General features: G+C 40.5%; 1 protein-coding gene across 5 annotated transcripts in view; it reads left to right on the top strand.

Moving 5' to 3' along the window:
- The window catches only part of LOC106707281 (histone-lysine N-methyltransferase 2C), a 34,255-nt gene extending 11,105 nt beyond the window's left edge, over positions 1–23,150 (top strand). For 3 of the 5 annotated variants that reach the window (XM_045678963.1, XM_045678966.1, XM_045678962.1), the window contains exons 25-53: positions 60–184; positions 625–746; positions 1,188–1,390; positions 4,967–5,102; positions 5,208–5,441; positions 5,524–5,649; positions 5,742–5,861; positions 6,278–6,390; positions 6,548–6,789; positions 7,028–7,250; positions 7,410–7,562; positions 7,637–7,762; positions 8,215–8,392; positions 8,814–8,947; positions 9,921–9,980; positions 11,527–11,907; positions 12,113–12,271; positions 12,354–13,472; positions 13,649–13,708; positions 13,800–13,890; positions 13,971–14,071; positions 14,248–20,097; positions 20,224–20,442; positions 20,561–20,716; positions 20,910–21,048; positions 21,744–22,023; positions 22,175–22,304; positions 22,498–22,680; positions 22,835–23,150. In XM_045678963.1, coding sequence (XP_045534919.1) covers positions 60–184; positions 625–746; positions 1,188–1,390; positions 4,967–5,102; positions 5,208–5,441; positions 5,524–5,649; positions 5,742–5,861; positions 6,278–6,390; positions 6,548–6,789; positions 7,028–7,250; positions 7,410–7,562; positions 7,637–7,762; positions 8,215–8,392; positions 8,814–8,947; positions 9,921–9,980; positions 11,527–11,907; positions 12,113–12,271; positions 12,354–13,472; positions 13,649–13,708; positions 13,800–13,890; positions 13,971–14,071; positions 14,248–20,097; positions 20,224–20,442; positions 20,561–20,716; positions 20,910–21,048; positions 21,744–22,023; positions 22,175–22,304; positions 22,498–22,680; positions 22,835–22,927 — 11,256 coding nt within the window. In that variant the 3' untranslated portion in view covers positions 22,928–23,150. The remainder of the gene's footprint in view (positions 1–59; positions 185–624; positions 747–1,187; positions 1,391–4,966; positions 5,103–5,207; positions 5,442–5,523; positions 5,650–5,741; positions 5,862–6,277; positions 6,391–6,547; positions 6,790–7,027; positions 7,251–7,409; positions 7,563–7,636; positions 7,763–8,214; positions 8,393–8,813; positions 8,948–9,920; positions 9,981–11,526; positions 11,908–12,112; positions 12,272–12,353; positions 13,473–13,648; positions 13,709–13,799; positions 13,891–13,970; positions 14,072–14,247; positions 20,098–20,223; positions 20,443–20,560; positions 20,717–20,909; positions 21,049–21,743; positions 22,024–22,174; positions 22,305–22,497; positions 22,681–22,834) is intronic. The other 2 variants (XM_045678964.1, XM_045678965.1) reach the window with 2 other exon arrangements.
- The last annotated feature ends 2,292 nt before the right edge of the window (positions 23,151–25,442 follow it).

Raw genomic sequence — 25,442 nt, 5'->3', positions numbered from 1 at the left:
CTTGATGTAATTTGATTTACAACAATTTTGGAAATTTTAAAAATAAATCTTTGTTTTAGGAGTCGCAAGAATCGTCCGCATCGTATGTGAATTCAATGGCTAGCACGCCGTACTCACAACAACGACAACAGCTGCAGAGCCCAATGGACTACGCCTCACCTTATCACAATGATTTTGGTAGCAAGTAAGAATTACAAAAACATAATTTTTCATTGGAATACATATTAATGGAACCCACATAATGCATTCTATTGATTGTTTACATTTTTCCTGTTATAATCCAGTAATGGATTAGATCTCTGCATTGGAATAATGTAATTTTTAACTTTAAAATTATAAATTATAAAATGTTTTTTCGTATAACTTACAGAATGGACATGAATTGTGAAAATTTTTCTTTTACATTACATACATACACTAATTTGAAAGTGCCAATAACCTAATGGATATCCGATGGTGTCATAGTGGGTTGGTATCGCGCCATTTGACTATTGTAGTAAACAATATCCTAGCCTTGTACTTAATTGAAATGTTGCAAAATCATTAGTAAATTAAGAAAAATGTGCTAATTAAAAAATATATGTATGGGTTAATAGTATTAAAATGGTATGTTGAATATAACAGCAGCAGCAGCGCACTGAGCCCGCTGTTCTCGGAGTGCGGGTCAGGCACGTGGAGCGAGCAGCCTGCCGCACCACCGCCATCATACAACCAGCGCAGCGCCGACAAGATGCGCGCCGATGAGAGTGAGTGAAGCATTACATTACACTAATATAATCAGGCCTGATAATCCAAACCCCCATTGAAGATCCGTAGGGGTTTAGATGCAACCCACACTTTAAATATCCCTCTCCCCCCTCTACCCTCTTCCTCCCCCCCTTTTTATCCCTCCCCCCTCTCACGGTTTCTCCCTCCCTCTCTCTGCCTAGTTTGTATATCAAATGGTTGTCGATTCAGCTTTACCAATTAGTCTCAGTTTTAGATCGTTCTATCCACGACATCTTCGTCTGAAACTAGGCCACATTAACTCTGACACATTAGTGTTAAATCCAGAGGGAACCTTCTGAACGATGGTGTTCCAATTTCAGTATCTAATTACTACAGCAAGTAATGGAGTTTTCCTTAGGTCATTTATCTCATTGGTTTTGTTATTTACTCGTATTTTAATTGTATATCTTCATTTGTAGGTTTAGGTTCAGCGGCAACAATATCAGCTGTTCTGTACGCGAACACTAACCATCCAGAATGGAAGGCCGAGTTCCCCAATTGGGTAGACCGTTGCAAGCAGATCCTTAAGAAGTGGCGCGCTTTGCCCTCCGAGCAAAAAGCGCCCTACTTACAACGGGCAAGAGATAATCGCAGTGCAATACGAATGAAGAAAGCACAACAAGTAAGTCCGCTTTCCGTGTGTAAGATGTGTGTGCTAACCCAACTCACTTATCAGTGTGTTTACAATGTGTGTTCTTCACCTATGCTTTTTCATACGAAATATTTGTTGGCAAATAACTACAAATAAATATTATTATAAAACTATTTAAGAAGACTATTAAGAAATTTTCTTGACTATACACCTTTACTGTCTCTTTTTTCTCAAAGACAATGTTAGGGTTTTTATTGTGTCAATACAGAGTGAGTGCAGTGGAAACCCACAGTAATGTTTGCATACAAATATTTTGGTGATTTTAAGCTATAGTAATTTTAATTCATATTACCTATATAGTTTTTTTTAATGAATTATTTAAGGTAATATGTATTGATATGAATAGATTAGAGACGGCAATTGCTAGTCACTATGGAGTGATGTTCTATATAGGCTGTGGATTCTGTCGCTTTACGCTGCAATATTAAATGCACTTGTAAATAATATTTCTAGCCAAATTAAGATAAAGTTTTTATAATCTTTAGAAATTTCTATATACAGCTATAATAAATAAATCGTAAATATTGTAAGCCTATGTTATTTTTCTATGGACAGATGTTACTGTAGCCCACAGTTTTGTTTAAAAGCGATAGGATCTACAATTCTTAATTTCTCTTGATATGTATAAGAACCATTATTTTATCATTTTTTTTTGTCAAATTTAGTTTTTATATAATTTTTATTTAATAGCGAGTGTATTTCGATACTTGTGTGTAAAATATTAAATATACTATGAATTTTATTCAAGAGTTTGCAGTTATTTTTATACACTTCAACTGAGGAATCACAATGTACTAAAATTAGATATACATATCATTGACTTTATGTTTTATATAATTTGAGTCTTACAAAGTTGTCATTTATAAAAATATACATACGGTTTACATACGATTTTTGTGTATAACTTACCATATATTTTTGTAATCAAATATTTCGTAATTATGACGATTTTATTTATAACGTACAAATAAGTAATCGGACGCGGGTTTCGTCTCGTTTGTTGGAGTTACATCCTTACGACACGAGCGCACCGTGCGTGGACACATTCTAAGAGTTACGTGCGCGACAGAGCACGAGCGGCGCGAGCGAGACCGAGGGAACGAGCAGCGTGACCGCCCCGGCCGGCGTCACCAGCGTGACTGGCGTGCCGAGCGTGCCGAGCGGCGTGACCGTCATGCCCAGCGTGCCGAGCGTCGTGACCGGCAGCGTGACGAGCGCGGGCCCGCCGGTGCGCGCGCCCAACGTGACGGTGACGGCGGACGGGCTCCTGGAGGCGGACGCGCACATCCGCGTGCTGACGCCCTCTGAGATCATGCGCACGCTGCCGCGCCTCGCGCACAAGCCCCCGCCCCTCGCCCCCGCCCTCGCCCTCGCCCTCGCCCCGCACACAAACACGGTACAGCCGTCGACCTCGCCGCCCTCCGCCCCGCCGCCTCGCCGCCTCGCCGCCTCGCCTCTACACACTCGCACACACATTTCTGCTACCAACTTCCACACTACTTCGTATTTATTTCTCTTTTTAATACTCTCTTTTATGAATAGAATTTTATTATCTATTTATTTGTATTTTAACATTTAGCTTTTCATATGTAATTACGTATAAATATATAATTTATGTTTTTATTTATCGTCTACTTAACATATAATGCACATTAACATACCTTGAATACATACTTTTATAATAAAAACTTAACAAAAATTCGAATACTACATACAATAACTAACAGTGTATGGTAGCAAATATGTGTATGCGAGCCGCATATTAAAGTTGTTGGGTGATCGCGTTGTCTCTCGCTCTTTAACCGAACTCAAAATCACTCATCACCCAACAAACAAATGTTTGGCAAATCAATGGCGTTGTAAAGCTGTGTGAATTTTTTTTCAATTTTTCTTTTAGCTTATTTGAAATGAGGGAACAGTGTCCTATTCTCAGATCGCCTCCAGGACTCGTATCCCTGTCTCCGTAATGTTGTGTTTTTTTTTTTATTTGATGCTTTGCCTTGGTAGTGTTGGCTTTAACATTGGTTCGTCGGTGGCTGGTTGTGGTGTGCTAACAGTTCTAACATTAGTGTTATTGTAGTCGACTGTTGAGTTGCATTGTACATGTCGCTTAGTTTTAAGTTTAAAAAAAAATTAAATCCAATGCTAATATATTTTTTTATTAATGTCTCTTGAGATTTATGATTACACTTAGTGTAGAATTAACATTGAAAGTTGTCTAATGACGTTATTAAGTTTATTGTTCATATACTTTATTGTAGATTTCTGATTTTAAAATGAGAGTGTAAACTTAATTTTCTACAAGTATTTGTAATAACACAAGCATGTAATAAAAATTGTAGGTTTTAGGAAATCAATAATTAGTATGAGTTAACAGCAATTAGTTTATTTGTACATAGTATTTATATACACTGATTTATTTTTGCAATATAATATTGATTGATCAAGGGATATTTGAATATTTCGTTGTTACAAAACTAGTTATTACTTTACATAATTTTTTGATGGTTACTTCAGATTATACTTTACCATATCTACACTCAAAAGTATATCGACTTTAATATGGAAGAAAAAAGTGTAAAAATTGACGGGAAAATTATTATATTGGTGTACATTTTAAAAATGCGAAAAAATATCTAGTCGTAAAGATCTAGCTGTCGCCCTCGAATCCGTCAGCGCGGAATTAAAAAAAAAACTAATAAGTAACCTATGTGTTCTTCCAGACTATGTTCATTTGTGCCTAATTTCAGCAAAACCCGTTGAGCCGTACCGGAGATTCCTTCAACAAACATCCACCCATCTAAACTTTCTCATTTATAATATTACCAAGATTGCACAGTATTGTATTACAATCAAACCAATGAAATTATTTGTCATTTTAATATCGTAGGTAGTTTTTGTCGTAAAATACAAAATGCTAAAACGTGACTTTTCATAAAAAAAAAACAATTTCTTCACAAAAAAAAAAATCAACGGAAATTCAAATCTTTTGGTAGCTATCTCGATTGGACATGACTGTCCAGTCCTGATTGCTCTTTAGTGTTTGGAATCAACGAATATATTCTTATAATCCTGATCAATCCTTTATTGTCCAATTAACAAGTTTTTCTATCTGTACGTAATCATTTTTTTCTATCTTTTTGTCAAGAAACTCAAATATTATGTTTCTATGTAGGTAGATATTTTGATAATTTAGACAATTCAGTATGTTGTCTAGAAGACCTACAGGATGGAGCATTAAGATAACTTTTAGCAATAAAGTATTTATATAAGATAAAAAAATCTACACAATATACTTTCTCAGTACATATTTTGAATGTATATAATGTTTTTTCATTACATCAAGAGATTAAATTTATTTGCAATTGTTGTTTTAATAAATTTGCCATTCAGTATAAATTCTATAATTAAAAACGAATATAAATATAATGTGTATATATTTGAGAGATTACGTTCAGATAGTGTTAGTAATGTGTGGTATGGTGGGGGTGCACTGGCCGGCAGTGGCAGTGGCAGGCCCCGCGTGACCGTGCAGTGTGGGCGCAGGAGCAGGAGCGCGCGTGCGGCGGCCAGCGCAGCGCGCGCGAGGCAGAGCAGGAGCGCCAGTGGAAGCAGCTGCAGCAGATGCGCCAGCAGCAGACGCAGCAGCAGCAGCAGATCATACACGACCAGAGGATACAAGGTAACTACACTATATCGCCGTTACTACATTAAAATAACTTCCATGCATTTTTAACTCTTTTTTATTTTAATTCATATTTATAAGCGAATTTTGTGTGTATTAAAGCAGCGATGCAGCGTATGCGGGCTCCGGACAGCAGCCCGCCGCCAAGTAATGCGCCACCGCCGAGCCCCGCGCCGGCCACGCCCGCGCCCCCCGCACCCACCACGCCCACAGCCGAGGCGCCGCGCAGCGCCTTCCCTGCGCAACGCTTCCCGCTGCACTACGCCACCAACGACGACATCAATCGTCAGCTGCGCGACTTGCTGCAGCGGCATCCCGACAAGATGTGGCCGCCGCGTACGTATACTAAAAAAATCCTTTTTTTTTTCTGTATAAATCGTGTATACTTATCGTTATAGCTATTTATATTATTCTACAGAAGCGGGAGGTGAAGAAGGTGCGATACAAGGCATGAACCTAGAGGGCCAGCCGTTCAGGCAGCCACTGCCAGTAGCGCTGCGCCCGCGCACGCCGCTACAACCGGGACAGAGGCCGGACCATCAGTGTTAGTATATTTAATATGGCTTCACCAAGGGAACTTGCAATGTATGAAGTCCAACTTACATATTAAAAAAATATATATATGTTTGTTAACAGTAATAATGCAACAACGTATAGTGGGAGCTGAGAGTAACCCAATGCAACAGAACATTCCACATCCAGTTGCTCAGCACCTCATGGAGCAGAAACAATCCATGGCTGCGCAACAATCTAATGGTTTGTAATATTACATTATTACCATGTTTTATCGCCTATTAATTTTATTTGAAGATTTCCTTAAAATTACTATGAAATTCGTTCACCTCCATCGTTCTGCAAGTCGGTTCAAGTTATAATCGTCTTGTTTATTAATGGAGAAGATAAATTAGCCACATATAATATACAGATATAAATGAGTCTAATGATATACTTCATACACTGACACATTTGTAACTTTCATGTAGCTGACATTTTTTTTATATAATCCAGATTTTTTCCCTAGACCTACCCTTCGATTTTTAAGCCTAGTATTATTATACTATAACAACTAAATTGTAATTTTTTTTTATTGTTGATATATAATATTTTTACTTTATAACAATTTCTTTGCGTTATAAATAAGTCGTCTTACGTGTGTTAAACATTTTTAACAGTTCCAAATCTGGGAGCAGACAATAAACAGGACTCCGCATCTGAACAAGGTACGGATGAGATGGACATGGGAGATATGGATAAATTGGAACAAGATGCTGGAAACATTGGAGAGGTTCGTAAGAATGCATTAGTGTTATGAAATTATATCATACAACTTTAGATAAAAACTTTGTCTTTTAGTCTAACAAATTTAAAATCTGCAGAAATTAAATAACTTTCTTATTAAGTTGAATATCCTACTTTACATGTAGATATGTTATATGTATTAGGTGGATATATTGACTGGTCTGGGAGGCGAGGATGACGAGGCGCTACTGGAGTCGCTGACGGCGGAGATGGGCGAGCAGTTCAACATCCTGGAGTACGCAGACCCTGAGCTGGCGGCGCTCAACGACGTGCACTTGTTGGACGGCCTCGAGCTCGCTGATGACGTGCCCGACCGCCCGCCCGACCGTGCCAACGAACGCCCGACCGACCGCACCGCAGACCGACATGTCAGGCGGCAGCAAGAGTGAGTACAGCTCCTTTAAATTGTGAATATATAGGTATTTCTATTGTATTTCCTCCGTATAACTCCATTTTATTATTAATCCCGGCTCGAAAGACCATATAGATTGTTAAAAAAACTCAGTATTATACAAACTGTTTTTTTTTACTTAACATGACAATTTCTGTCGTGCTTGGATCTAGATATATTATTGTTTTCGATGTTATTTTTGAATTGATGTAATATATATATTTTTTTTCAGTGATGATAATGATAATAAACCAGAGGTGAAAACAGAAAGTGACCTTCAAAAGACGGTCAAGATTATGGAACAGAATAAAGTGGAGGTTAAACCGGAGATGGACACAATCAAAACGGAAAATCAAGACATGAAATCAGAAATGCCACCCGCACACAATGTCAACCAGATGTACCAGGAGGGAGTTCATAGAGTTATAACACAGAATCAGCAGATGTCTTTACAGGTATATTTTATTTTCAATAAAAAATATATATTATTAAGTAGATAAGTATTATGTGTTAAGTATTGAATTTTGTTTAACTTTTTTTAAATATGTCAATTTTAACTCAAGTTACTTATGATAACTTTAATACAATACATTTTGTTATATTAAACATTGTAGACTTCAATGCAAGAGATAAAGTCAGAAATAAAACTGGAGGGAGAAGAGGGGAAGGCTGAGGGAGAGTGGCGCGCCGTACAGTCTCCGCAGCGACCCGTCTTCTCTCAGATGTTCACTACGGCGGTGCAGCGTCTCCAGCTGCCGATACAACAAGTACTATATTTTCCTTACTGTTTTTATTATCTTACTTCGTGCTAGTGGTATTTGCAACTTTGATATAATTGCAGCAACAACAAAACATGGGTCAGCGGGCGCAGCAGTTCGGTCAGCCGGTGCAGCAAGTGGTCGGGCAACAGCTCGTGCAGCGCGGCCAGTTGCAGCTCTCCGGACAGCATAATATGCACTTTGCTCAGGTGATACATCCAATGGCCAAATGTTCATTATCACAAAAAAAACTTCATCAAATACAATTGTTTGTTTTTCCATCTCAGAAACACTTGTATGATAATGTCATCCCTCTCATGTTTATATTGACAAAAAAAAGGTATAAAGATTTTTTTATATCATAAGGTGGCAAACGAGCAAACGGCCACCTGGATTCGCCACAATAGCGAAGCAACCGTTGCCTATAGACATAAGCAAATGCAGAAGCTTTGCCTACCTTTAATAACGGAGAAGGGAACGCACAGAAAGAGGATATTTCTTCTTCCTATTCGTCCCCTGTTCCGCCGAATCCACTTTCTCTTCCCATCCTTTCTTATTAAGAAAGAGGATGGGCAGGGAAAGAGGCCTCGAGAAGATACGTAGCATGGGTGTTTCGACAGGGTAAAGTAACGGTAAGTAAGAATGTGTTTGTTGTTGTCAGAACGTGAGTCAGAATGCGCACACGCAGAGCATCGTGAATGCGATGACGGCGCAGGTGCAGGCGGCGCTGGCTGCGGGGCGCGCCATCGCACCCGGCACGCGGCTGCTCGGCGCGGACGGAGCTGTCGGCGTCGTGCGACATGACCGCTCTGTCGCACTCGCAGCACTGCCGCACTCAGGTACATACCACACCTCACACACCTCACACACCTCACACACCTCACACACCTCACACACCTCACATACCTCACATACCTCACACACCTCACACTCTCATGAAATTCTTTCTTTTTACTAATATTATAAATATGAATGTTTAGATGGCTGGATGAACAGATGTTTGTTTGAAGGTATCTCCGGAACGTCTCAATTTATTAAGTTTATTTAGTTCCGAGCGAACAGAATCGCGGACGAAAGCGTGAAATAAATTAAAATTTCTCCTTGTATAAACACGATCTCACGTGATATTAAGTGATGGTGTGATCGGTGGTATTTTCGGTCTCAAATCAACGCTGTCTATTTTATTCATCACTTAAATTTACTTCAATAGTTGTTGGTAATAGTTTGAATGGATAAGTAAGTTAGACGTTTGTATAACAGCGTCAGCAGGCGTGAGTCGACCTCCGCCGCCGCCACCTTACCCGGGCAAACTGCGCGCTCATCCGCCGCACCCCCCACCCCAGCAGCAGCAGGCACCGCAGCAGCCACAACCACCGCCACCACCATACCCACAGGTATGTTACTAACTCATACACACCGGTCACACACATACCACTACACATTTAATATATATTTGACAGTTGACAAAATTAAATAAAAATTTAGGGATTTTTTTTCTCAAAAATATCGTCTGGAATTGTAATTAATTCTATAATTAAAAATATTTCGTCGTTTTTGTTACTTTTTTTAAAAACGATACCTATCTAACTCAAAATGACATAACACAAAACATTATTGATATGACATAATTTCAAACATGTTGATGGTTACATTGTCGTGCATGTAGTAATTTTTCCGATATCCGTGTTATATATGGAACCAATTTTGAAGTATACTTCAGAATTAGTTCATATGCTTTAAATGTAATTTTGTTAAAGCAAGAGATCACATTTATAAATTAATATTTAATATTTACAATCAATATTTGAAGATTGATTAATTAACATAAGTTAAAATAAGTGTCTAATCGTAGTATCGAAAATTTAAATTGATTTGAAAATGTAACTTTAAAATTTAATATTTTAAAAATATACTGGAAAAATTATAAATGTGATCCTATATTTCAGAATTTAATTTGCTTAAATACAATCGCAGTAAAAGCAAACTGTAAAATGCGTAGCAATATCCACAGCAATATTAATTCTAATAATACATTGGCTATATCATTGAGGTGGTGGAGATACATTACGAATGTAAATACAGAAGCAAATTTTATTGAAATTGAAGGACTAATATTGCATGGGTACGACATGCCATTTCCTCGCTTTTATAAGAGTTTTTTTTTATTTCTTTATTATATGTTTAATTAATATTGAGAAGGGAATCGGTTATCCCTAAGTCGTATTAGACGAAGAAGAACGAAGGAAAAAAAAAGCTCTTGTATGTACCGCGCGAGGCAAAGCGAGTCGTAGGCGTTGTGTTGAGGAGCGAGTGCAGTCGAGTACAGGCGTGTTGTTTGCATGTCGGTGATCGGTTGTCGGCGTACAGGCGCCGTATGACGCGGAGGCGTGGGGCGACTGGCTGCACCGCCGCCCGCTGCTGCTGCAGGTCAGACCACGACCGCCCGCACCCCCAACACCCCCCACAGAACCCCTACCCCACCCCAACCTTCCACACGTATCGCGTTTTGTTCAGATGACTTCATTTCGAATACTTTTCAGTATTTTCTAATCTTCTTTTTAATACTTGCCATATTTCGGGTTGAAATTTTTGGTCTTATTATTGGGACACATTTTTGTACATTTCAGACTAAATTCTTAAAGTTATAACATTCTTACTCTTTATTTCTCGATACGGATTTTTTCTTTATCCCAAATTTAACACGAGTTTACTTTAGAATTGTGATGTTACCAATTTTTCTTTACTTTGTCTTATAGTTTTCAGTCATAGATGTGTTATTTTGATTTATTACTTCCTCAAACATCCTACCTTTTCTACACCTTAGTTCCTCGAAGCACAAGGCATACATAAGAGAGACTATTAGTAGCCTTGTCACAGCTGATCACCTGTTGTGCTTTATCTCTGCTTGTATTGTGCACGCATGCGTACTGACTAACCTTTTAAACCTTTTCAGCAACTTTCCTAATAAAAAAATAACCTTTAAATAAATAGTACGAGCACTAAAAATACTAACATATGCAATCGAAGTTACCTTAATGTTCATTCTGCTTCAAATGTCAATTGCCTGTCTCATCTATGTTCTTGTGTTACGTGGTGTGGGAGATATACAATATGTTGGTGTATGCAATCATTATTTTTAAAGGAAATTTTCATTTTTTTTTCATACTTAAGTAACAGTTGTATGTATGTTACCACTCATGTTGTAAGCTAAATAAAATATAAAAATAAAAACAATATAAAAAACTAAATAATATATAAAGAATATAGAAATAAAGATGAGAGTACTATCTATACTAATATTATAAAGTGGCAAGATTTGATTGTTTGTTTGCATCGAATAAGCTCCCAAACTACTGAACTGATTTAAAAAAACATTTCTCTGTTGGTACACTATCCCCCGGTGACAGAAGCTATATTTACTACTAAAAATAAGATAATTAATTAATAAAAAATCACAAAAAATGCCATTCGTTGTAATCAAAATATTTTGTTTGACAGTGTTACATTATATGAAACGTCTAGTTTTTTCACAATAAAAGAGTCCACAATGCATTCTATGTACTTAGATAAATAATGTTTCGAAGTTAGTATTTAGCACTATTTAGCTCTTATCCTATTTAGCTTACTTTGCACTCTCTACGTTTACGTTTATTTTCTGTTGTTGCTACAAATTTGTTAGTAGTGCTACAATTCATTTTTCTAATTGTGTCCTTCTTTGAAATACTTTTATCATAATGTACTATTTAAGTTTTATCTACATCATCATTACCAGTTATTTCATAACGATATAAAAATAACATACAAAACAATATAATTATGTAACAAGATGAGATGGGTATATTGTCTGATAAAAAATTTCAACTCGTCTATCATATCACACGCGACTTAATCGAACGCAACCGGCGACAAAGTCAACGGTGGCGGGTGACGTCAATCCAGGAGCAAAGTCACCAGAGCAAAATTTAACCGTCAGAACGTAAACCAGGAGCAACCGTTGCTTCTGGAGGAGCTACTGGAGCAGGAAAAGAGAGAACAAGAACGGGATGGCGGGGAGTGGTCTGGCGCGGGGCCGGGCGGGCCGGGTGCCGCGGCGGCGGGAGGCGCGGGCGTGGGCGGGGTTAGCGGCGTGGGCGGGGTCAGCAACGTGGCGCCTCCCCCCGCGCCGCCCACCGTCGCCCTGTTCTCTGTGCCGCCGCCGCCGGCGCCCCCCGCGCCGCCCGAGCGCCCGCTCACCGAGGCCGACCACCACGCGCGCCTGCTCTACGAGCAATGGCTCGACCAGTACAACGCCTTCGCCGTCGACCAGCTGCGCTACTACGAGACCGAGGTCCAGAAGCTGCGCAAGACCCGCAAGGTGAGCCCCGTAGCTGCTTCCGTGTTCGTGTGCTTACAGTAGTAGCGTGTTACACTCCTCCCGTGTTTCTTAACTCTTACCCGCAGGTCGTGTATCATTTGGGATGACAGTATATTTAGCACTGTGACTAACTTGGGACTCGTAGTGCACCTCGCACTCGTGCGATATTTTACACAACGTCTCTGTAAGTGTGCTTTCCTTGCAGTCGCTGAACAGCAAGCAGCGTCAGTTACGCAAGTCCGGCAACGAGCTGATGCCTAACGACGCAGCCGCACTACAGCAGGTCTCCACGCAGCAGCAGGCCTTACAGAAGCATCTCGAATCTGCGAGGAAGCAAGCCAGGCAGCACAGTACTCTCATTCAGGTTAGGATTCATTATTTTTTCCTTTTTAAATTTGAACAATTTGAACAATAAAACTTCTTTTAATATTGTTTTATAATTTCAGGAATACCAAACTAAGCATCGTCAACAAAATCCGCAATTGACACAACAAACGATTGTAAACTCGCAACAGATATCGAGCAACCAGGGTGTCTTTACTCAGAATCAAAATGTGGGTCAATCTTCTCAGTTGCAACAGACCACTATTAACCGTCCGATGCAGATCGGCCTGCAAGGTGCGCCGTCACAGCAGCAACAACAGCAGCAGACGCTTATACGAACCCAACAATCCGTGTTAAATTCTGATGGGCAACCGATCTCGCAGCAAAGGATAGGTTTAGTAACCTCACCGCTAAATGCACAAGGTAGAATCCTTCAAGGCGGTCGAACACTTGTCATTGAGCAAGCTGGTGCGCCGCAGCAGCAACTAGTGAGACAACTTTCCGGCGTTCAAGAGAGGCCCCAATCGGTCGGGGGCATGGTGCAATTCAGTCAGCAGCAGTTGTCGGGAGTTAGGGGATCGATGCCGGCGGGAAATCAGATGCCGCGCCAGCCGGGCTCGCGGCCCGCCATGTCTCCTCTGCACGTGCAGTCGCCGCACTCGCAGTCTCCGCTACATTCGCTGGCGCCGCAGTCCCCACTGCATCACCTCACCTCGCCGATGCAATCGCCGCTACATTCGCAACAGTCACCGTTGCATCACACATCGCAGTCCCCGCTGCATCAGTCGACGCAATCTCCGCTTCACACACAACAGTCCCCGCTTCATTCGCAACAATCCCCGATGCATGCTCAGCAAACGCAGAACATGCCGCAGCAGTCACCCATGCATCCCCAGCAGTCCCCGATGCATCCGCAGCAGTCGCCGATACATCAGTCGCCGCTACACACACAGCAGCAGTTATCGACGCAACATTCGCCTATGCATCCACAACAGAGCCCGATGCATCCGCAGCAGAGTCCCATGCATCCGCAGCAGAGTCCGATGCACCCTCAACAAAGTCCAATGCATCCGCAACAAAGCCCGATGCACTCGCAACAAAGTCCAATGCACATACAACAGTCGCCGTTGCACACGCAACAATCTCCGATGCAGTCCTCCATGTCACCACAACATTTCCTTCAACAATTGCAAGCGCAAAGAACTAGTCCTCAATTACCGACGCCCAGCCGCAGTCCGCAGGTTTGTATATATATAAAAAAAAACTTATTTTATGTTTAGATAAGTTATTGAGAAAATATTTTAATAAGATTTTGTGTTACACGACTAAAATAATAACATGTTTTTTCGTTTGTGTTTTAACTCTTTCCTGAAAAATTCTTATATCCTCTTATTTGACTAATATTAATTAATTTCAGATTTATCAACAATCACAAATACAAAGCCCTGTAGCCTCCCATTCACCTCAACTACAAAATGTAAGTAATTTTGTTTCAACAACATAAATTAAAGCTGTACAATTATTCCACGATTTCTGAGTATTGTCTAAAAATGTTTCTTTTTTTTTAGAATGATTATCCTACGGGCAGATTTTCGAGGCCCGCCCCTGGATGCTCTCCTTTGCCAACACGCTTTGCAAGACCACCTCATCATCAACAAGGTAACCATATCATATAAAGTAATAAAATCAGTATTTCGACATTAAACTCTGATTCTTACATGTTAAATACATTTTTCTAGGTATGAGGGTCGGTGTTCCCTTCGGGAGTCGCCAACAAACCTCACCGCTCGGCAGTCCGCAACCGTTGCCATCTCCAGGCAACACAGCTAATGAAATGGCTGTGAGTTCCATTACTTTTCTCAGTGCATAGAATAATGAAGGTGTAATCTGCTGTAGTTTTTGAGGCTCTATATTTACATACATATTTCGATATGTGATCGTTCAATTCATCACACACGAAAAAATAATATAGTTTTAATCTACATTAGTATAGTACATAGTATTAATGTATTCCAGCGCCAACAACTGCTCCAGAGACAGCAGTACAGTCCGATGGGCGGCGCCCCGGCGTCCCCGTCGTTGTCGCGGTCGCCGCACGTGGCGCGCACGCCCACGCCCTCCGCCTCGCCCGCCGCCTCCCCGGCGCCCACGCACCAGGAGCACGGCGGCGGCCACCACCACCACATGGCGCCCCACGACCAGCGCGGCGGGGGCCGGCCGCACAAGGTGGCTCCCCTCCCGCCCGGATATAGGTACTTCAAAATCGGTCTCTTTGGAGGCGCTCCCGTTTGGCCCAAAGACGAAGAACGGCGACCACCCTCCCATTTGAATAAAGTATCTATACTCAAAAGGCGAACTCCTCCTCGGCCGCGTTTCGCTGGAAAAACTGCTGCACCGAGCGAAAGGTCGGAAGAAGTCGGCGAAACTAGCGATGGAAGAAAATTTGTTGTTTTTTCGACCGACGGCGTGGAATATGCGGCGACATCCGATGATGCAGCGCGTATGAGTTTTTCTAAAGACGATAACGACGATGATGTGGAGGAGTTTGTAGAACATCTGGACGATGATGACATAGTTGTCGTAGAACCCGGAGCGATATCCCCAGAGGAGCGCATCGCCACGGAGGAGGACTTTGAGGAGTTGATAGATAGCGGTAAACCTGAAGACGAAATGGACGAGGATACGTCTCACCAGGACAAGTGTTTGACTAGAACTGAAACTACCACAAAAACTGTCGCTGTAATCAGCCTCGCTACTGCGAAGCAGCCTTCTACAAGTGTCCCGCAGTATAAAATTGTTAATACATCACAAAATTCCTCACTTTCTCGGCTGCCGGTGCTCAACGCCACCATATTATCTCAACATGCTAATACGAAAATTATCAGCGAATCACAAGCTACAGTAGCGTCAGTTTCCATAGCCAATCAAACTATTTCTGTACCAGTTTTGAAGAATCTCGCAGTGCCTATTGCCAGTGTAACTGGTCATGCCGGTGGACCCAAACCCCAAATAAAGAAAGTACCTCTTAATCTCACAAATCCCCCTCTGACAGTTAATATGTCATCCCAACCTCTTTCTAAGCCAATCAGTTCTGTAATAAGTGTTATATCTTCGAACGTACCCAAAGTATCCAATTTAAACCCTGTGATCAGTCTTGCAACTTCCAACACGGGTGCTTCCAGACTCCCAGTGTCGATTTTAACGCAACATCAAGTGAAACAAAAAATTGTGAAAACTATAGAAAAACCGATTGCCTTGTCATTGTCTAACACCAAACTATCCAGCTTATCTGTTACACATGACGTTACGTTGCCAGCCAAAATTTTCCAAGATGATGCAGCATCCCCCGATAGTACTGTTTCTGCTGAAAATAGTGACTCACAAAATCCTACTACTTCCGTGTCTTTGCTAAGCTTAACATCCCACGGAACTCAGAAAGATCATAAACCTTTAGCTATCATGAAAGATTCAAGCAAAGACATTGACATAGAGACCGAAATAAGCCAGCAGACTGAATTACCTCACACACTTTGTATCACCGATAGAACACCACTTCTTTTGGGAAAGGCAGACATAAAGAGTCCTGACCCAATTCCAGAAAAAATTCCGGATAACATTATGGAAGGTGATGATGAAGATAAACCCGAGGACAACTTACAGAGTAATTTATTGCTATCATATAATAATACTTTTATACAAAATCCATCAACAGAGGCTAAACAAGATGAAAGTGTTGTTAAGACCATAAAAGCTATAGCAAATCAAACTAAAGAAATGGTTATCGACTCGAACATGCAAATAACATCTGACATGGCGCAAGAATCTGTTCAGATATCGATTCCATCGCCGACGCCGTCCCAAGAGCGGTACCTTAATGATATAACTATGCGAGAACATTCCGAGGCGGTCGAAGGAAACACAAAACGTGTGGAAAGCTTAGAAGATATGCTTTGTATATACGATAACAGAACTGACGAAGAAAAACCCTATGAAATAAAACAAGCAAGCCAGCAGCATAACGTGCATTTCAATGTCCAAAATCAAAATCCAAACATTAATAATACACCTACGAAACAAGGCAACAAAGAAGTTCAAGAGCCATCAGTTTTATTAAAACGTGAACAAGAGAAATTGAGTCTGCAATCGACCACCGTTCCGCAGTTGTCGCCGTTGTCACAACCAGCGGAGTTAACTTCGAATATGGCTAATGTTTCACAACAGCTACGAACTATTATGTCTTCATTGAATACAAACTCGTCGAAATTAGAACCTCAGAATATTTCTAACGTGAGAAAAAATAGTGATGCTACCACTCCAACACAAGTAAACTTTGAAAATTTGTTACCATCTTCTAAGGTAGAAGTGACGACTTCACGTCCTTCCCCTATTCAAAGAATTGAGAAGCCACCGTCATCTATTCATAGTTCAGAAAGTATGCCTATAAGCGCGGCCCAAATGGTGGGCACTCGTGTAAACACTTTGTCGTCTATAGGGCAAATAAGACGGTCTCCCACAGTGTCACCAATAAATTCCCCCATTCAAAATACATTGATGAAATCCCCTGCACAGCCCTCTCTCATATCGAATCAATCTTTTACCCAAAATGAAGATGTTATTGTTGCTACTGTGGCATCACAAGTAATCCAAATGCCAGCTCTTTCAAAAATACATAGTAATTCATCAGCACCGGTGTCTTTGATTCATTCAAATAATACTATAACAACAAGTATAAGTGGGTTTCAAAAAGGTCAACAGTTGCCCACAAGTATATTGGGCCACACCTTACTTCAACCCACTAGACAGATCAATACCAGTAATATATCGTTCAGTTCTCACAACATTAGCTCCAGTCAGCCACCCGCTTTAGTAATGACATCGAGAGCAGTAATGAGTAGTAATAAAGAACCAGCGCCGAATGTCACTGTGCGCATGCCACAAATGCAAATGAAGCCTAATCAACCTTCTGGTTCGATCAATTTTATAACATCATCAAAATTGTTACATACGCAATTAACGTCTCCATTAAAAAGATCGAAGTCTACCGATGAGCCTAAAAGCGAAGTTATAGTTGGTCACATACAGCCTACGAAGAGGCATAGCGTCGAATCGGTAACAGTTAAATCTGAACCTATGGAAACAGATGAACCTAATGCAACACCGAATTCAAACGACAATGCAAGTAAAAATACTGGCGCTGGAAATCAAAGAAATGACGAATCACAAAATGTTCTTCTAAAGCAACTTTTACAGACAACGACCACGGCGGCGACTGTGGTCCCACAGCGAACAATGACAATACAAAGGACGGCGCCTGCTTTGGGTACAATTTCCTCTTTAGAGGCTCAGCTAGCCAGACCCTCGATACCACCCCCAACTTTAGCTTTAACTCAAGAAGTAGAAATACCAAATAATTCTCCGCGACATTTGACTACGGTCAGTTCCAGTTTTAATAATCGTCCGACACAAAACTCGATTCCTACATCATCAATTTCACCACTGAGTCACACATCGACGCAGTCATTGATGGACGTGCGAAAACAACCAATAAAAATAATGTACAAAGAAGAAACAACACCAGTCCCTGAAAGTTCGCCTACAATCAAATCGACGCCAATGTATTCGATGAATTTAGAAAATCAACAAATTAACACGACAATTAAAAAAGAGGTGGCACCTCCACAGCAGAGCCCAGTACATAGGCCATTTACACCGATGGATGTTAAAAAAGAATTGTTGGATGAAAGTTCTCAACAATCAGCAACATCCGGTATCTCGACTGCATCCGATCAAGGAAAATTAGATCAGCCAATGAAAGAAGAATACCCTGAAAGTGTGACTATGGACTCGACTTCAGAAATTAACACTCCGGAAACCGCCACCGAAGCAAAAAAACGTAAGAGACGAGAATATCAGCAGAAGAAGCGCAAACAAATGCAAATGAACATGAAAGCCGCTGCCGAAAGTAATCTGAGCTCAGTTAACGCTAAGAAAAGACCGCGGAAGGGTTCCAGATATGAAGAAGACTATGACACATTCATAGACAATTTAATGACTCAATTACGACTTTTGCCGCCGATGCAAATTCAAGAGCCTACGCTTGGCGTTAATTATTCAGTCTGTCCATTGTTTGGTTCTGGTGATTTAACTAAATTAAAAAGTAAAGATTATGATATTTTAAAAGGTGATCTTACCGGAGAGTTTGGGAATGCTAAAATACCAAACGTCGCAGATTATTATAACACAAAACCATTTGGCGATGAAGAACCGATACCAGAAAAACAAGCGACTTCCACTCAGCGAGGTTTCTATGACCAAGAATTCCCACCGATTATATTCGACGAAGATCCCGAAGATAAGAAATTAGACTTCATTTGCAAAGAAAGAGATACAGACACCCCCGATAGCATCATTAGCTGTTCAAGCCCAGAAGGTTTTGAGATCGAGCCGGCAGACAGATTCCCGGGACTAAGGTTCATCGACGACGAGGATGATGAGGACGATAGCGATACACCGTCAGGAAAAATATCCCCAATAATACCTCTAATTGCTCCCATACCGATACGTATGAAGCCGCTATCTTTGTATCAAGGAAAAGACGAAGAAGAATGTCAAAAATCAATTAAAAGCATCGATACCAATTCACCGCTTAAAACTAAAATTGATGATTCTCCGGGAAGCACAGAAAGTAATGAAAATGTTACTGTCACACTTACACTCACCTCAGGAGCGGCTGAAGATATTCTCGGCGTATTGAAAGAGCTCGCCGGTATTCTGCATATACCGCCTCCTACGTCATACCAAATAATTGAAAGGACAGCGACACCACCTTCTCATAAACTGGGATTGTACAGATCAAAAGGAAAGGACGGCAAAGAAGGAACACCAATCGACATTCAAAGTATATTAAACGGAGCAGCAAAATTCTGTCGGCACTGTGACGTTGTAATATTGGATTCCGTCGTCCGCGCAAAGGCCTCCGAATTCCCTCTACTTTCGGCTAACAAAGGTAATGCGGAGGAAATTCTTTGCGACAGCGATTCCGAACTATATTTTTGCAGCACTCAATGCTACGAAAGATTCGCGTGGCGACCTACCAACATTATTCTCGATGGAAAGTCGAAAGCTGCCATTAAAGATGACAATAAGTCTGAAATAGAAAACAACTTGTCAAAGGACAGAGACGACTTCGACACGGCATCGACTGAGAGCATGGAAACGGATGATTTAGACATAAAACCTGACATAAAGGATGAAAAGATGGATTTATCATTTATCGATTCACTAGATAATGATGAACTAATGAAGGAAGTCGGCGACGACGTGAGCGCTCTAGACGAAGACCTGAAGAGCGTAGAGCAAGACGATAAAAGTAATCAAAGCGTGGAAAGAGAGAAATATAGGGGCATCCGCTACAAGGCTTGGTCGCCGGGCTGTATCGGTCCGCCGGTTAAATACAAACGTCCAACAGATAGGGAGCTAACGGAATTGGTGTTCAGAACGGGCGTGGCGATAATGCCGGTGACGAATGAGGACACACGTAAATGCGAGCTCTGCGGCATCCAAGGTGACGGGGTGGGCGATGGAGTATCACGTCTGCTCAACTGTGACGTGGACCGTTGGGTGCACCTGAACTGCGCGCTGTGGTCTGCCGGCGTGTACGAGACGGTGAGCGGCGCGCTTATGAACGTGGATGGCGCACTGGCGGCCGGCATGAGCGCTACCTGCGCCGCCTGCCGACGTCTCGGCGCCACCGTGAGGTGCTTCAAGGTGCGCTGCGGCAGTGTCTACCATCTCGGCTGCGCCGTCAAGGAGAACTGCGTCTTCTACAAGAATAAAACGGCGTTCTGCGCGTCACACGCTCCTAAGGTAAATACCACTACGTACTAAATTTCATTGATATTGAAGAATTGACTTGGCTAAATAAAAAAAGAAACAAACAACCCAAGGCCGAGATTGATTAATATCTTGTGTTTACGTGTTGCGGGGGAGCAGAACGAGAAGGACAACGAGCTGACAACGCTGAGCGTGCAGCGGCGCGTGTTCGTGTCGCGCGACGAGCAGCGGCAGGTGGCTTCGGTGATGCTGCACTCGGACGCCAACCACCTCATCCGTGTAGGCGGCCTCATCTTCCTCAGCCCCGGGCACCTGCTGCCGCATCAGCTGCCCGCCTTCCACACGCCCAACTACATATACCCCATTGGATACAAAATCGTTAGTTATTCACATAGTTTTTGTTAGATAATAAATTAGAAATTGGTTGTTTTGTCATTTATAATTTTTTTTATCTAGCATGTAAGTGTGAGATTGCTTATTTATATTTGATTCGTAGGTACGGTTCTACTGGTCGATGTCGCGCGCTAACAGTCGCTGCCGATACCTTTGCTGGATCTCAGAGGAGGAGGGGCGGCCGCGCTTCCACGTGCGGGCGCAGGACGAGTCGCGTCGGGAGTTGTGCGCGCCCACACCGCGCGCCGCATGGGCTGCCGTCAGTACACTGCTCTCTCCTTACATAACAACACAGACACACATACTACACATGCACTCATAGTTTGCCGTTTTATATAACTTGTGAACATTTTTGTAAGACAAAATATACCCTTACATCATATACCTTAACTGTGCTTTCTTCTTCAAGATTGCATTGTTACTATTACTTAAAAATATTATTGTAATATTAGGTATTAGACGCAGTGGCTGCGCTGCGAGAGAACCGCGACGAGGAAGGCGTGCTGAAGCTGTGGCCCAACTATGTGACCGGAGAGGATCTGTTCGGTCTCACCGAGCCTGCCGTAGTGCGTGTGCTCGAGAGTCTGCCTGGTCAGTTACTAATATATTAACCATATCCTTTTGTGTAAATATATCATCTTCCAAAATCCTAAACATATTACGAATACTACAGACTTCTAACATATTGCGACAGATATTACAAATGTGTTGTAAAAATGTTTAATAGGTGTAAAATGATAGAAGTTATAAGTATGGGGTGATAAGATAATATCTATTTTTTTATCTGTGCAATTTAATGATTTAAACAGAAAAAAAGATAATGATTTTAAAGGTGGTATAATGTACTTTTTATCGATGATTATTATTAGCTAAATTATTAATATAGAATATTTCAATTTACGTAGGCAAAAACTGATGAGATGAAAGCAAGTGCAACATATCATCACCTTATTAACGACCTGCCATTGTTCAAACGGCCAACTTCGCGCCACCTCGACAATCCTGACTGAGCAAAAAGTATAAGATTATACCAACTTTACCTTTGCAAGTTATTGGCGAAAAATACTATTCTATATGAATAAACAAGACACTATTATTACTATGTTAGTATATCGAAACCAATGATACTTATAACAACGAATATCAAATTCCAAACCCCATGTATATCAACAAAACCAAAAATTACATTCAAGTTTTTGTTTATCGATGGTGTATTTGACTATAATAGATCCTCAATGTGGTCTATAATGCAATGAAAGCGAGACTAGGTTGTGTGTGTGTTCCAGGTATCGAAACACTATCAGACTACCGGTTCAAGTTCGGACGCAGCGCGCTGCTGGAGGGCGGGCTGGCTGTGAACCCGTCGGGTTGTGCGAGATGTGAGGCGCGCGGACGCTGCACGTGGCGGCGCGCCGGCCCATCTCGTGCACCTCGCCCCCACGCCCCTCCCGCCACCCCCCCACCCGACAGCCCCGCCTGCCCCTACACCAAGCAGTTTGTGCACACCAAGAGCTCTCAGTACAAGAAGATGAAGCTGGAGTGGCGCAACAACGTATACCTCGCCAGGTTAGTCGATATATTCCACTACTGAAATGAGCATCACATGTAACACCTCATCAGATTATCAACTAGCTGCAACGAACTATATTGGCCATTCATAATGTACAAAAAAAATAAGCACCTTGAATATTGTGTTAAGCTACTGATTTTTTTGCAGGTCTAAAATCCAGGGTTTGGGTCTGTACGCCGCTCGTGATTTGGAGAAGCACACGATGGTTATCGAATATATCGGAGAGATTATCAGATCAGAGTTGTCTGAAATACGCGAGAAGAAATACGAGGCTAAAGTAAGTACGGCTGTTTTGTTTTGACCTTTTTTAATTTCAACATAAAATAATATTTTAATTTACTATAGCATTCTTTGCATCTTATTTCCTTCTGATAAAAATTTAAATAGATGATTATTTTTTGTTCTTTGGGGTCTAAATATTTCAAGATGTATGGATGTTGTATGTATGTGGATGTGTTTTATGCGTGTAGAACCGCGGCATCTATATGTTCCGACTGGACGAGAGGCGCGTGGTGGACGCGACTCTGAGTGGTGGTCTGGCTCGCTACATCAACCACTCGTGTCAGCCCAACTGCGTCGCTGAGACCGTCGAGCTCGACAGGCATCTCCGCATCATCATCTTTGCTAAGCGACGTATCGCGCGCGGAGAGGAGGTAAACAACTTTCTTATCACTAAACCATAATGTATTAAAATAATTGATGGATCTAGTGGAAATAAATAGGGGGTCTCAGATTAGCGAAAGTAGTGATCAAATTTTACGGTGCTTTTTTATATCGAGAATTTTTAAATAATATTTGTTTGCACAGCTGGCGTACGACTACAAGTTCGACATAGAGGATGACGCGCACAAGATAATGTGCATGTGCGGCGCCCCCAACTGCCGCAAGTGGATGAACTAGTAGCCCCCACGTTACAGACGACACAGTAGGCACAGTCACCTCCTCTGCCCTTAGTTAAGGCTATGAATTTAGTTTTATGTACCAAAGTGACTTTACACCGTGTTATAGAGCTATATATTAAACATAATTAGATTCAAGCTGACATGTGATCTAACATTATAAATAAGACAATATCTACAGAGTTTTACACATATTTTGGTTCTAATGTAATTTTGTAACTCAACTTAGAAGATCAATGATATGGAACATTTTGTACATAGTGAGTTGTAAGTGATGTATAAATTTGTTGTTACCTTTTTGATGTGAATCATTTTTTTTTTCATTCGAATGTACGTAGGATTTATAATTTCTTTATTATAGTGTTTCATGCAATCTAGATATATTTTTGAAAACATTTAATTTCTATTGACATTTTTGATGTTCATTATTGAATTATTTATTTTAGTAGAGATTTAAGTATTTTCTTTTGAATTAAACAATTTATATGTAATTAGTTGTAGCTAAGATATGTATTTTTTATTCGATCGTTGTTTAGAAGGTAATGGATAATCTCAATGGAGGGTATTTCGGTTGATTAGGTTAAGTTACCAAATAGAGGAGTGCATTTAGTTTGCGTGTTAGAGCAGCGGGAGAGTTGCATAAGTTAGGTGATGCCACATTGTGCCTGACCCGTTTTGTACGTCTATATAACATAGGTTAATGATACTGCGGAACACCACACGGCGCCTTAGTCCATTTATTATGTATAAATAATATTTGACTGCATCATATCAAATAAATCACTATCAAAAAAATACTTTAAAAATATGTATCAATCAATGTAATGAAAATAATAAAACTTTTCTATATTTTTGATACATTAAATAAGTTGGGGTGCATTTTTGAATCAATGAATGTTTAGTTTTTTATAATACAAACATTTTTACTATAGTATTTTGATGTGCAGTTAAATATTATTCAATATGTATTAGCTATTGTATTCAAGCTTTACCTTTGTGGGCGCGCACGAATTCACAACGGATTTAACAATATCGGAGTACTCTTACTGTGTGTTTTCACTGCAAAATACAATGTGAGAGTGCAGTGGAAACGCACGGTAACTGTATATTGTACATACATATATGTATAGGTTTGAACAGGGTTTAGGCCGTATTAGTTTTCAATATTGTCGGTTATTTGGTAAATGCAAGATTGTGCACCGACCGCTGTCAAATATTACCTATTTCTATGTTCCTAGATATTTTAGTATGCAGTTTGCGATGGACGTTGTGCTATTATGTTATTCTAATGTATTAAAATATTAAGTTGGAATTCTGAAAGAACTTGGAAGCTGGAATATACTGAATGTGAGCATTGTTGATATATGGATAGTGTGAGCTCTTTACATACTATTTGGGTTAGAAAATCATCATCATCAGCTCACTATATGTCTCCACTGAGGGGAACCTACCCTAAGTTAGGGATGACTTGGCCATAGTCAAGCACACTGACACAGTACAGGTTGACTTCACACATATTGGATTTCTTCTCAGGTATTTGCAGGTTGGATCACGATGGAATACAGAAAAAAACATACATAGTTAATATTTTTTGTACCTTACATTTAATTTTCTAAAAAAGTCGTAAACGTCCTCGCAAACAACTCCCTCACAAGACGTTGACTTGATTGCTAAGCGCTGAAATATCATATAGTTTGAATAAACCGTTAGAATTCGTGCGTGTAATGTAGTTAGTATAATTTTTATAATAATGTTTGTAGGATGTAGAGTGACGTCACGAAGTTAGCGATAGGTGGCCCGTGATGTAGGAAGGGCTAAGGGCTACTCCTCGAGCTTAGATGGTGTGAACAGTAGGCGTAATAGATATAAACGTATACTCTTTTGTAGAATAGTATTTTTCAACCTTTCTTAAAGTTATATTCAATGTTTAATGAAGTTTTTTATTAATTTATATGAGGTTAATTAATCAAATGTTTTTTGAATCTTTGTAACTTTAAAAAATGTCGTTTTATTTTAGTACAAAAGTATTGTGTCACAATTAGGACTTATTTAAGATTGATTTGTGTTTATCTGCCACTGGTTGAAAAATACTGTTTTAGAGTATTTGATTGAAAAAATATAGTTAAACTTTATACGTCATTAGACATCGTAAAATCATGTAAATTATACTTATTTGTTTTTTATATTAAGGATTTAACCGGAATTGAAAAAAGTTAATTTTACAAGTGGGCATGTTTACGGAACTAATCGTTCAATAAAATGACACGAAATATAGTTGATTCACATATTGTAAGCGAATAACTTTTATATTTGTGTAAGTTGCAAATTGAAATCTCATCATATCATTTCTTTATAAGAATTTTTAAACAAAATAGATAATAGACAAACAATTCTCTATAACTTCTGATGTGTTGAGAAAAAGTATTACATCTACTGTTTGTGTCGTTTGGAAGTGGCTATCGGTTTCGGTAAGAGTTATACAGGTGTTCGGAGTTACGTGTAAAGTCGAAATAAAT

Source organism: Papilio machaon, chromosome 8, assembly GCF_912999745.1.
Source record: "Papilio machaon chromosome 8, ilPapMach1.1, whole genome shotgun sequence".
In the NCBI taxonomy this organism is placed as follows: Eukaryota; Metazoa; Arthropoda; class Insecta; order Lepidoptera; family Papilionidae; genus Papilio; species Papilio machaon.
Note: the sequence above shows the minus strand (reverse complement) of the source record. Positions and strands in the feature narration are given on the sequence as shown.